The following is a 13,657-nucleotide window of genomic DNA, read 5'->3' on the forward strand; positions in this document are numbered from 1 at the left end:
GCCTGAGACTTAGGAATTGGTGTATTTGCAGTGGCTTAAGAGTATTCCTTGAGTTTTTTTGGTGAGTTAAGGTCTGTGTCTACACACTCCTTTGTAAAATAAGCCTAATTGGGCTATACCGGTCTCCTAACCAAAGTAGGGTTTGGATTCTTGTGTTCCCTACTGGTAAGAAACCTTAGGATATGTTTTTTAACTCCCAAAAGGGTATCCGAATCCAGGATTTTTTGTCTGTTCTTTTGGAGAAATAAAGAGTTAAGTGTGGAAAACCGGTCTGGTAGGGCTATTAGGTTTTGTAGGCCTTGTTGTAGCAATTACCCAAACCGATAGAGGGAACCTGAATTCAATGATTGAAGGAGGTCTCCCTGACCTAAGGGATTTCAAATCAAACCTTAAATAGCCATTGTTGCATTGGAGAAGGGACCAAACCATTGTTGACCATAGGGTCCTTGTATCGGTCAATGAAAGAGACCTTGTCCCGATAGTCTTTTGTTTGGAAGAAAGGGATGTGGGACTTGTCAAACTGATATTCCTTAACTCCTGGGAGTGTTGTGTGATTTCTAGTGTCCTTGGTGTGTTCTTGGATTAGGGGGGCCTATCCTATACTTATACCAGGACTCTACATCAGGGATACAACCCAAGAAAGACTCACTATCTTACAAAAACATTCAAATTACATCTAGAAGATCATAAATTGAGAAAATAACATCTCCCAATGCCTGATTACAGTTTTGGTTAAGCACATATACATCTCTTTAACTCTTCTTCGCACTACTTCAATGCTTCCGAGTGATTAAAGCATTATTCACACACCACACACATCGCAAATCCATCCACAACATGATATTACATTAATTTATACATATCATCAACATATCTTTCAAGGATGAATCAACCCACATCACAAATTACAAAATATAACCATACACGCTACAATAACATATGTGGACCAAACCAATGTCGGCTAAGACATAGTATGGACCCAAATCAATAATTTGTGTGTGTGGGAATTTTCTTTATTTGGTATTGTACATGATTGAATTTGAGATCTTTTTAAAGCCTCACGCTCTTTGCTTGTTTCCCATCTCCAATTATATTGAAAATGGAGAAAAAGAGAAGATAGAGCACAAGGTTGTATCAAAATAAAACCATTCATTCATCTTCATGATAAATTTTCATACTTTGACTATATATGATTTCTCCTATAACTACTTCCACCTAGCTAATAAATAACACCTAATAAAAAATTAACAATATTATGTTAAAACTTAAATTCATTTATTAAATTTAATATTTATTACTTATTAGTGTATGTTATGCACTATTGTTCAATAATCAGTTCTAGAGGGGATAAAGAATCCCAATGCAACATTAATTTCTTCTTGCAAGGAGTCATCTCCATAATTGCTAGTAAAGAGTTGCTAATAATAGTTGAATATGAAATTCATGATATATCCTCTATTAGTATAAATATGACTATTCGGTCCTCAAATAGTTAATGATATTTTCATGTGTATATTTTTGTTTGAGGAAATGAAAGAATAATTGAGAGCATTTTGTCTGCATCATTAATCCTCTTAATTTTGGGCCTAACATGAGCACCTTTTCCTTTGTAGGTCTCTAACTAGTGAATCTTGTGCTAAATTTGGGCAACAACCTATTGAATAGTTATAGTAATTGGTTGTTTGTTAATGGTGACCTACCTTTGGCAAGCTAGCCCTTCAAGGTTCTTGTAGTTATTCTCTTCTTCCAAGCAACTTTTTGTTTTAATGATCTTTAAAGAATTTATCATCCTTTAGAAAATAAAGTACAAAATTGTTAAAGAGTTTCTTCACAAGCTTTCTCTCTAGAAATTTTCAACCCCTACCAAATGAAAAATAATTGTACATTATATAATACCGCTTTCAAAGAATCACACCAATGGTTACATCTTTTGAAAATTTAAAAACATCACATTGAATTGATAATCTTCCAATTTCATCTAGTTTTCAAATTTAAAATTTGCTACTTTTATTCTTCTCTAATGGGCATTTCAAAATCTACAATAAAAATTGTGTTACAAAGTAACACAACTTCTAGAAACCTTAGCTTTTGATTTGGGTATTCGATTGGCCTCATTTTTTTCACTTAAATCTTGGAGAGCTCTACTACCCAAAAAAATTTCTATACCAAATTTCACACCTCCATTAAACTGTTTCAACCTTTGAAATACAATTTTATATATTTTTTAGAAATTTTAAAAATTTGAAAGTTTAATGCCTTTCTATTTGTGTGTGATGTTTTGGTCAAAACTGACTATCTTGGTTAACTATACATTCATAGAGCTTTGGGTAAATTCTTAGGTCTACATGTGCTTAACTACAAATTTACTAAAAATAGCTATTTTATCTTTTTTTGTTTACTATTATGAACTATTTTAAGATACAATTTAAGCATGTATAGCACTTTATAGGCTTGAGACTTTTGGACATAGACAACATTTTTTCTTTTAACCCATTTTAAGAAAATTACAACACCAAATGGGGTGCTAATTGGGATGACACTTTCATAAATTAGATCAAAATTTTGATGAATATTTCTACTTTAGTTCATATTAACCATGTACATAAAATAAGATATTGGGTTGGTTTCGAAATTCCACAAAGTAGTTGGAGAAGAAACAAAGGCAAGTTGAAGAAGGTGAGAGTCATTGAATTTAAAAGGGAGTTAGAAGGAAGGCGAGATAGTCTTAACAAGTTGGAAGGGTGTTTTCGATGGAAAGAAAATTGCTACATATGAGAGTTACCTAGAAGAGAGGTGCCACACATAAGCTTGTAAGAATGGTCATGTTGGAAGGGGTACCCAAGGGCATTAATTACAACCGTGTAAAGAGGGGGTAAGGGGCCAACCGTATTTAATTGAAATTTGAAGAGCAAATTGAGGTGAGAGGACACCATTGATCAATGAGCAACTTGATATACCATATGAGCTTAGAGTAAAATCCTAATCTTATCAAAATCAATCTTGATGAAAAGGACATCTTGGCTAGTTTGTGGAGGCCAATTAATAGTCTCCCAGATCGAAACAAGATTGTCTTAACCAAAACCAACACAAAAAAAAACTATTGATTACCATATTAAAATGTCTAAAATAACTAGATACCTTCGCTCACTCAACTCATTTAAAGATTTTATGTACACTTCAATATTTTCTAATACTTATGTGTCTCTCCTTATTAAATATACCTTACTAAGGTATTTATATATTTATTTAAGTTTTGGTGACACAATAAATATGATAATCATATAGAAAATGTATGCCCTTCAAATCCAGAATTATTATTTTTTCACTGATTGAGACCGGCCGATGTGAAGAACCAATGAGTGGGGCAGATGGTTTGTTCTTTGGATCGATAAGCATTACCTAGTTACTCACCGATTTTACGTTCAAAGATACTCCGTTGAATGCTGATCAGAATACCAAAACGTACTGAGTAGGACACGGAAAAAGAAAAATAATTTTATCGGTTAGTGAAATCCATGTCAATGTAAAGCCACGACATTCTGAGGAGAGGCATATCGAAGAGAGACAGGTGTTCATCTCGAAGTGACATAAAATGCTAGCGGTCGGTTTAAAAACATGGGTTGTAGTTACAGTACGACTGTAAAAACATGGGTTGTATAGTTACAGGACGAGTGTATGTATGGGATTAGCTTTAAAAAGATGATTAGTGATAAAGTTGTGACCTATGCCTAGGTTTCACTGTCGAAGCCTAATATTCCTGTCCAATAAGGTCAGGAAATATCAGAATGTTAAGGCAGGGAGCCAGGCAGGCAGGCAGGCCCACGAGTGATGGTTAAGGCGGGATGGATATAAGAGATTGGGATTCAGATTTTGCTGTATTGGGAAGGTGCGTTTTGTGTTTGGGTTTTCGAGGATGGTAAATATTAAGCTGGGTCTCAGTCTGCATTATTCATCATTCACAGCTTGTGGGTGTGGGTGTGGGATCACCATGATCACCATGATCACTTTCTGAGTTTTTAATGCAATTACAAGGCATCCAAGTACAGGGTGGGTGTTATAGGGGGAGTAGTACTAGAGTAGAGTAGGGGTATAGGGAGATTTGTCAAGGGGTAGAGAGACAGCTTCTTGTTGTACCTTGTTGATAAGTAGGATTTCACACCATCCTTTCCTTCATCCTCCAGTTCCACACGGTTGCATTCTTTGTTATGGTCAGCGGGGGCAGTGATAGCCGTGTGGGAAGTATGTGCACAAGTGGAGCAGCCTGGTCAGAAAAGATCTGCAGAGAGATTTTTTAGGGTTGGGTTTTCTTGGCTTTCTTTGTTCTTGGGCTTTTGGGTGTTTCTGGTTTGCATTTTGAGTTTTGTTGGGATTAGGGAATTGTGGTTCTGATGAGCCTGAAGGAATTGTATGAGCCCATGTGCCCTTTACCTCAGTGGTTGCAAAGGAGCAGCAGTGGAGCGGCGGGTGTTGAACCTGTGACGTTTGAGTTCTTGGGCTCAGATGTGGGAGGAAGATGTGTTTCTGGTGAAAGCCAGTGTAGAAGTGAGATTGCCTTCCAGCAGGTGCTCAGCCCTAGTTCAGAACAACAACAACAACAATGGGTTCTGCACGGTAGGGCGGAGAACGATGAGGAGTATTGCACCAATAGGAAGGAGACTCAGAGCGAGGATATGGAGGATTCAGGTGGGAAAGGAGTTCCTGAGTCTTGTGGGCAGTCCAAGTTATGCGCCAGAGGGCATTGGAGGCCTGCTGAGGATGCTAAGCTTAAGGAACTTGTAGCCCAATATGGCCCTCAGAACTGGAATCTCATTGCTGAGAAGCTTCATGGCAGATCTGGTAAGAAAATCGGAAGTCTGTGTTTGTGGGGCTTCGTTGGTTTGTCTGTTTTGATTGTTTTGGTAAATTGGTACCCTAAAGGTCCCAGTTTTGAATGTCTTGGTACCCTAAATGTCCCAGTTTTGAACATTTCGGTACCCTAAAAGTCACAGTTTTGGAGTCTTTGTTTTTAAGTTGGCCTGAAACCATAGTTGGAGTCTTCAGTTTTTAAGTTGGTCTGAAACCATAGTCCATACTGAATCAATGCTATTTTGGGCTTTTGAAGATCTGATGTCTGTTACATTTTTCAAGGTTCTGGAGGTTTTGGATTTGATTTGATGCTGTTTTTGTGTGAACTCAGGCAAGAGCTGCAGACTGCGATGGTTCAACCAGCTTGATCCAAGGATCAACCGCAGGCCTTTTGGTGAAGAGGAAGAAGACCGTCTTCTGGCTGCCCATCGACTGTACGGCAAAAAATGGGCAATGATAGCTCGGCTTTTTCCTGGTCGAACTGATAATGCTGTGAAGAATCATTGGCATGTCATCATGGCCAGAAAATACAGAGAGCACTCAGCCTGCAGAAGGAGAAAGCCACAGCAGCAGAGTAAAGAAAACAACTCCCCTTATATTGAGGTCAATTCCCATTCCCCATACACGGACAATATTGTAAAACGGACTGGTTCTATTCTGAATCTTGTTCAAAAGGATATCAGTGTCCCTGGGTTCAACACTTATTATCCCACCTATGATGCAGTACAGGCTCTAGATTTTTTGGCTGGTAAGTTCATTTTGAATTTCTCTATAGTCCAAACGAAAATCCCTCTTTACAATATCGTGTGTACTGAATGCTGTTTTTTCTTCAGGCGGCAAGGAGGCCATGGCACCATATGAAAGAAGAAGTGCATTGGGCTATGAGGCAGATAAATTTCGAGTCTTGGGTAGCCCAACTCTGCAAACTGCAAATATGGGCAATTCCTTACTTTGCTTTTCACCCCAAGTTGATGGTAATGGAACAAAACCCAAGCTTGTGGTTGAAAGAAATTATATGGATTCCACAAAGGAATCTTCTCTTTCATCTTCTTCTGGACTGGTATCATCAGTACGTGATAACAGCTACTCCAATTCAGATTCCCACGAGTACAGCGAATCCTGGACTTTCAACAATGGTTTTGAGAAGGATGTGGCTGTAAATGGGCATTTCATAGATTTTCTAGGAGTAGGTGCCACATAGAGAATACACTCAAGGACTCAACTGCAGTTGGGTTGGGTTCAGTCCTCTAGAAGCAGCCATGTTTTCTTATTTTATGTACAGAAAAAAAGAGAAACCATACACCATTTACACGCAATTTTGTCAGGAGACTTATGCTGTGTCTGTGAATAGAGACGCAAGTTGCAACAGCAAAACCAAGTTGAATGAACTTCTCTAATGGATATGCTCATGCTCCTGCTCCTGGTATGTATTATGGAGTAGAAATGAAATCTGTGCATAGTACAAGTTAGAAAAAAAAAAAAAAATCAAAATTTCTCAGCAATACTGTTTCAGGAAAATGGGCATGGGTTGTTGCTTCTGTATTGCTTTCTATGGCTAAATTTGAAATGCCTTCCTAGCTCTTACATTGTCTTCTCTATCCATTAAAGAAGAAATATTTCTTTTGTTCTCTATCCATTAAAGAAGAAATATTTCTTTTGAACTGTGTTATCATAAATGGGCTTTAATCTTACGACACACGATCCCGTTAAAGATGTCTCTTTTATCACTTTTCCCAAGCTTCGTGTGCATTCATGGCTTCCAGGTGGGTTGAATGAGTGAAGCCTATGAATGTGGCCAACTATTGTCTGTTACACACTAAATCGTCTCTTGTAGCTTATTCTAAAATAGCCCAACTACGTGGCAGTTGCTGAGCGCTTTTTTTCTGCTTTCTGTCTATCACCGACTATAGGTACTGCTGGATTCCTCTCAAGAAATAAATGTCTGTTTAGCCTACAAACCACCGGAAGATCTTTTGCTCGCATCAAATGAGAAGTTTTCCTTTACCTGGGTTTGCGAAGTATTCAAAACTTATGCCAATAATGGCAATTCAATAAACTTATTCATGAGAGTTTGATCAAATAGTATTGCAGAACTGGTTCTGAATGCTAATATGATATATTTGTTATGGAATGGATGAGAAAATATGCATATATAACTCTGTAATGATCAAACCAGGGTTTGATATTATTCAATCTACTTTCTATTAGTTTTGTTTTGGAGCAATATTACCAAATGTTTCATTGTTTATTTACTGCACACTACTAAAAACCCCAAAGGATTAACAGATTGCAGTTGCACCGACATATAACGGTAATGGTGGTCATGATAAAAATTTTATACCTAGTTTTGGGAGTGTAGAATCTCTGATGGAGTAAAGAAAATTTATTTTTGTTGTACAATGGCACTTGTGATGAAAGATAACTGGTCTGGAAATAACTTATTCTTATTGAGAGGGATTTATTTTTCTGGATTGCAATAATAGTTTTCACTAGATTGATATCAACGCCAGTCAGAAACGTTTAAGCGTAAATGTATAACTTCAATATATATGCATAGAAACGTCATCTAGCTTGCAATATATTATATATCGATTGAAATTGCAGTTCAATCTTCTGTAAGAGATATCAAGTAGCGTTTCTACCGGTTGTTTTTTTAATCTATCCTTGTAAGCTTTTCATTGACGAGAACTTACCAGGATTGGTTACAAGTGATTATTATTGGTCAAGCGTATGCTTGACCAAGGAAGCTTATCCTTTTGTTCTTCTGAACCTAATTTCGAAAATTTCATGGACTCTTCGATCCATGAAAGGCTGCCATGCCATCGTTTATTATTAGTCAAGACGACAAACACTAACATTTTTTTTATAAGCCACCTCTAATGGATCTCCTGTTATAGTAAAAAAGTTCATATACCATAAGAGGGAAGTAAAAATAGAGATAACATGTAAAGAGAGATTTAAATATGGAAGCCAATATTTCATAAAGTAAAAAGAGAACTTAAATAAAGAGTTAGCAATTTGTTTCTCATTTCATTATGTATTAGTCAATTATAAAATTATATATTTTAACTCTAAGTCACGGGGATGTGTCTATTTTGGCTTCAAAATGGCAGTACGGATTGACCAACACGCGTGTTAGTCGTTCGTTTTACACCATCGATTTTGTAATAAATGGCTGCGATTGACTAACACGTTGCTATCACGATGCGCGAAAGATCTGTTTTGGAGCCATAATAGCTTCGACTGAATCATGGAGGGCTATTATGATAACATATTCATAGTTTCATAATAGTCGTACTCGTCTTTCGTCTCCAAGAAATCCATGTATAGACACTTTTACTTCCAAACTAAATAAGAAAATGAAATGATACAACCTCTCTAACATGTTTATATCTTTAACACAACCTCCCAACATTTTAAAAGGAAAGATCGCAAGAAAAAAAATTAGTTGAAATTATAAAAGCTCTTCATCTTTCATGTTTTTGAGTGATTTTCACTTGTAGAATGAACTTTTGCCTCCACCATAACCTCCCAATGTTGACAAAGGAAAATAAAAACTAAGAAAGATATTGAAATTCCAAAACCTATTCATATTCAATGTTTTGTCTTAACTACGATGATTTTGCCACTTCTCTAAGATAGTATTTTTGAAATCACAATTGTTGAGACAAAGTTGTCATGATCGATGACATTTTAGCTACTTGCACAAATTGGAGATCTCACTCAAAGTGGTTTTCTTCTCCATTTGGATGCTTGCACTTCAATTTCAAGGTGTGATTTCTTGGAGATTCTCTAGATCAACCTAAACATAAATTTCTTGAGTATGATTCCTTTTGCATTGTAACACACCAAAAAGAAGCAAACTCTTGAAGGTAAATACATAATGTTTTCTTAGGTGATTCATGACAATAACATTTGCACCAATGATCCAACATTTTTGCCTTAATTTTTAATCACACCTCCCCTAGCAAAAGGCTCCCAAGAACTTATCAATTTACAAAAGGTGAGGAATTCCTTTCCCCTCATCGTGTTTGGAACTCTATGTGACCTTACTTTGTAACATCTTCAAGAAAACTTTCTCATCAAACTGATATGGGCCAAATCTCATAGGTTTCTTTCTTTATCCAATGAAAACATCAAAACAATTGAAAAGAAGATTGTTTATATGCTTCAGAAGGGAATAATTGAACTCCAAGATCATTACCTTTAGGAGAGTATAATCCCTTGGGCTCACAAAATAATTTAGAGCCAATGACAACTTTAAGAAACCCCCTAAAAAGATATTAAATTTTGGCAAATCTTATATTTTGGAAAAAAATATAATTTACATTGGTGAATATTTCACTTTTTATGAAAAAAAAAAATTATATTGGCAAATATTTATTTCTAAATAAAAAATTAGTTTTATAGGATAATATTTTTACATCACTAAAATTTTGAAAAAAAGCTTATTGAATCTTGAAAAATAATAGAAAAATACATTAATCACCATGGCGAATCCTTCCATTTAAAAATAAATAAATTCTCATGAAAAAATTAAGGGCTCAAGGGTGGAAATGATGAAGGGGTTCAAGGGGTAGACTCTATAATATTTAGTTGCCACTCAATAATCTAACAACCCTTGTTGTATTCCAAGAGGTAAAATATAACTATAGTTTGTAATTTCACGGGGCTTGGAATTTCTTAAATAGGCCATTGAGCTCCATTGAGATCAATTATCCAAAAGAAATTTTGTGCCCCATGAGCATTACAAATTGTGGTTATATACTACCTCATATAATACGAGAGTCATTAGATTATATTTTAATTCAATGGTGGCAACTACAGATTGATGATATGGCCCTAAATTAATTTAGATTAAATTACAATATTAAACTGTAGGCAAATTTGATCTAATAATGTATCGAATACTATGCCAAATTTTTGAGTTGGAATTTTTATTAAAATAAACGCTTTGGTGGTTTAAATAAGAAAAAATATCTTTTGTAAAAATTGTGGTGATTTAGGTCACCTTACAACTTAAACTATTATCCACTTCTTGATTCCCAAATTTTAAGTAGTAGCCAATTGGCAAATATTCACCACTAAAAAAATCACTACTTAGATCCCCATGCATTTGTAGTCTTAAGTAAAAAGACAATACTATGTCACTTTCTAAAGAAAAAGGCCAACAATTTTTATCTTTTTAACTTGAAGTAACTAGAATTAATATATACATGGTTTTAATATTAAAATGGTAAACTAATTAAATATAGAAAATTTAGTGTAGTTTGTGATAAAAAATTAGCTTGATATATGTAGACTTTTGGAAAGTTGTCATATTAGGGGAAAGGACCTAGTAGCTACCCACCCTAACTTTCTAAATTGTACATCAGATTTTGATAGTTTCTTTTGAGTTTCTTCATATGTGACTTAAGATCTTAAGTATATTGTTTTAGCTTTTGGGTAGTTATGACAAATACAAGAGGATTTGTTATGTGCACAAATGTCAAAAGATGGTCATTTACAAGTGTTGCCCTCTACATATTCTTAAACATCATAGTAAGTGTGCACTACATCCACAAAAATAATTACACAATTAATCTAATACATATTCTTTTATTAAATGTTTTTACCACTACTTATGCACAAATGCCCCAGTAACCATGTGTTGTGTTTACCCATAAAGTTGCACAACTCCAATTAAATATTCAAATCTTAGCTACTCGGTGTATAAGTGGGTGGCTAATGGTACATGTGAAAAAAAATAGCAAGCTTTTAACTATCATGTATTGGAGACTTTTAAAGATAGTAATTGGTGGTTAGGTGGGAAAGAACATAGTGGTTATTGGTACATGGACAGCCAATGGGACCTTTCCTCTTTTGAATTGTTGAGAAAAAGTAAAACAATGAGGTAGACAAGACATCAATAAATGATGAAATTTAAATTATTTCCCCCCTTATTGTTAACTCTAGTGCAAGGGACCCATATTTAAAATTAAATCTCTATCAATATTTTTTATTGGATGATTTTATCAAACCCATATCACTTTGCAACTCAATATAGGAGCACAAATACTAACTAATATCTCTTCTATTTAGAGCTAAGAATTGAGTGGTATCCATTTTGCCAAAGTCAGCTAGGGCATGATCCTAGCCTAATCCCTTATGGTGTTTCTTACACTAAGAAAAACTTGATCCTTGGTGAGCTCATTCACAACCATTCAACTTCATTAGTAGACCAAGGTCCCTTTGACAAAGCTCCACATCTTTTTATTCACATAGTATGATAATTTGATAAGAAAACTATGTTTGACCTAATTTCAAATGAATTCTCTATCATCTTCTAATTTCAATAAAAAGACCCAAAAAACAATAAAAGGAGGGATTTCTATATTTTTGTGTGTGCATAATCTAGTTTTGGAGAGATAATCATGCAATAAAACTAAACTAGGATATAAAGTGAAAAGAAAATTTAGATCAAGGTGTGCTTTTGGATGAAAGTCTAGAGCTTTGTCACACTTTGGGCTAATAGAGAAATTTGGGATGAAATAGTTTTGAACGAAATAATTTTGTTTGAAACTACTTAGCACCTATATGGCACAAGTAACACCAACACAAATTCTTTCATTTGAAGCTAATATATTGATATAATTTACTACAAGTTCAATTTAGGTTTAATTTATATAGTAGGGTTCTAACAAAATCCTTTTCATAGGAAAGAGTGTTGGCTAAAACTTGCTCACTTGAAATTGTCGATATGATAGCTCATGAGGTAATCTAACCCTCTTTTAGGGTAAATCCAACAAAAAATTAACTTCAACTATGAATTTCTCCAACCAAGGGAGTCTTCATGAAAATCTAAAATATATTTTCATATAACTCAAAGTATATAATATATACATGTTGGAAATATGCTAAAATTGCTTGTGTTGTCATTAATGTCAACACTGTGCTCCGGTTGGATATGGTTCTTTCCCGGTTGGTTACTGCTATCCTGGTTGGACTTGGTTATTAGTGATTCTGATCCAGTGTGATCATATTGGTTGTTTTGATTTTAGATGGTTACTCAAGTTGGTTATATGCTTGTCACATTCTGTTGGTTCATGATTTGGTGCTCCAGAAGCTATCGCTTATGTTCTGGATTACCGGTTGGTATTTCCTGGTATTGGTATTGGTTAACTGATTTTGGTCCATCTTTTAGAAATGGTTCCTAATGTGTTGAAGCAATTCTGCATCGTGTTCTAATTTTTTGGTGGCTTCGCATTGGCTGGCATGATGATTTGGTGGTCCTATTGGATCCGGTTGGTTATTCTGTGAGGGTTTCTACCGGTTGGTGAAACATGCTGATATAGGTCTTAACAAAATTTGTGACGAATATAATTGATTGGGAATTTGAATTAGGTCCATGCTAAATGTAAATCTTAATATTGGTCCAGTGGTATCATGTGATGTAATTTTTATAATTATAGTTTATGGGTTTAGGGTTTACCTGACCTTGTTATCAAGGTTGATGATCTGTATTTATAGGCGACTTATTCATGTAATTTGTTATGGTATGGTTATGTCTTCTTTATCAGAGAGAGGTTTATGTGCGAACAAGATATATCATTTAGCGAAGGTTTGAGAAGGTTTTAGTATTGAAGGGCAGACATCTGTGCTTAACCAGAACTGTATCAAGCATTAGGAGATGCTACTTTCATAGTTCATTTTCTCTGGATTGTAGTCCGATGTTTATGTAAGTCAATGAGACTTCTTTTTGTGATGAGCAGTGAGATCTAGGTGGTTGGATTGATTGCAAGTGCAATACCCATTGTAATTATTTCACATACTGCTGCGGAAGTATTATTTGACTATGGGTAAGGTTTCTCACCGTGGTTTTTCCCTTTACCAGGTTTTCCACATAAAAAATATTGGTGTTGTGTGTTTTGTGCTTTCATGCTTTATCTTTCACTGTGTTGTTTATATTGTGCTCTGGTAAATGGCTTATAATCTGCATTAATTTCTTATACTTATGGAAAATTGATTCATCCCCCCTCTCTATTTTCTCCCAATATCAAAGATTCTAACAATTGGTACCAGAGCGAGGTCCTCTTTGCAGAAGCTTAACTGCTTGAGGAGATCTGATGACATCAAATTCTACATTTAATCCTTACCAAAAGGAGAGTGCTTGATGTTAGAGTAATTGGGTATTTACTTGATTAATTAAACAATATTTGTTTAATTCTTTAAGTTCCTTATTATCTTTTTACACTTAAGCTAACATTAGGTGCATAATAATTAATTCTTTTATTAATTATTATGTGCAAGCCTAGGTTTTCCTTTTTAGGGTTTCTTGACCTATTAGAGGTTATTTTTCTTTTCTTTGTATCATTATGACACTACACATTTTTGGTGAATATTGAGCTCTCCTCTTTTGAGCATATTTTTCCTGTGTTTTGTTCTTCAGATTGCTTTGCTTCATTGCTTCTCCTTGTAACAGATTGTTTTAGCTTGCAAAAGATCTTTAGGCTCATGTGGTGTTGTGTTTCTCAACTCCAACATGGTATCAGAGCTCAGATCTGCAGCTATCTGTTCCTGTTTTTGAGAATTTTTGCATTGGAAGCAGATCTAGGGTTTCAGGCATTTTTTTGTATGCTTAGGGATAGGCCTTTTTTTTTTCTTTACTGCGCACTTTGGGCCTAAATGGACCTCACCATCGTGCTCAGAAGACCCAAAAACCCCTATAGTCATATAAAATTTATCTATTTTTGACTCCTGAGCATCTAACCAGGCCGTATGACTGGCACGCAAATCGAGAAAAAAATTCAATTTTTTTTCAAAAAATCAAAAA

The 13,657-nt window shown here is 35.1% G+C and overlaps 1 protein-coding gene across 1 annotated transcript; it reads left to right on the top strand.

Annotated features, from left to right (window-relative positions):
• The first annotated feature begins 3,664 nt into the window (after positions 1–3,664).
• LOC131077150 (transcription factor MYB117) lies at positions 3,665–6,925 on the top strand. Its single transcript, XM_058014586.2, has 3 exons — positions 3,665–4,836; positions 5,177–5,593; positions 5,679–6,925. Exons 1-3 carry the CDS (start codon positions 4,389–4,391, stop codon positions 6,044–6,046), a joined length of 1,233 nt encoding a protein of 410 aa, XP_057870569.2. The 5' UTR covers positions 3,665–4,388; the 3' UTR covers positions 6,047–6,925.
• Positions 6,926–13,657: the final 6,732 nt, after the last annotated feature.

The sequence above is a fragment of the Cryptomeria japonica genome, chromosome 10 (genome assembly GCF_030272615.1).
Source record: "Cryptomeria japonica chromosome 10, Sugi_1.0, whole genome shotgun sequence".
In the NCBI taxonomy this organism is placed as follows: domain Eukaryota; kingdom Viridiplantae; phylum Streptophyta; class Pinopsida; order Cupressales; family Cupressaceae; genus Cryptomeria; species Cryptomeria japonica.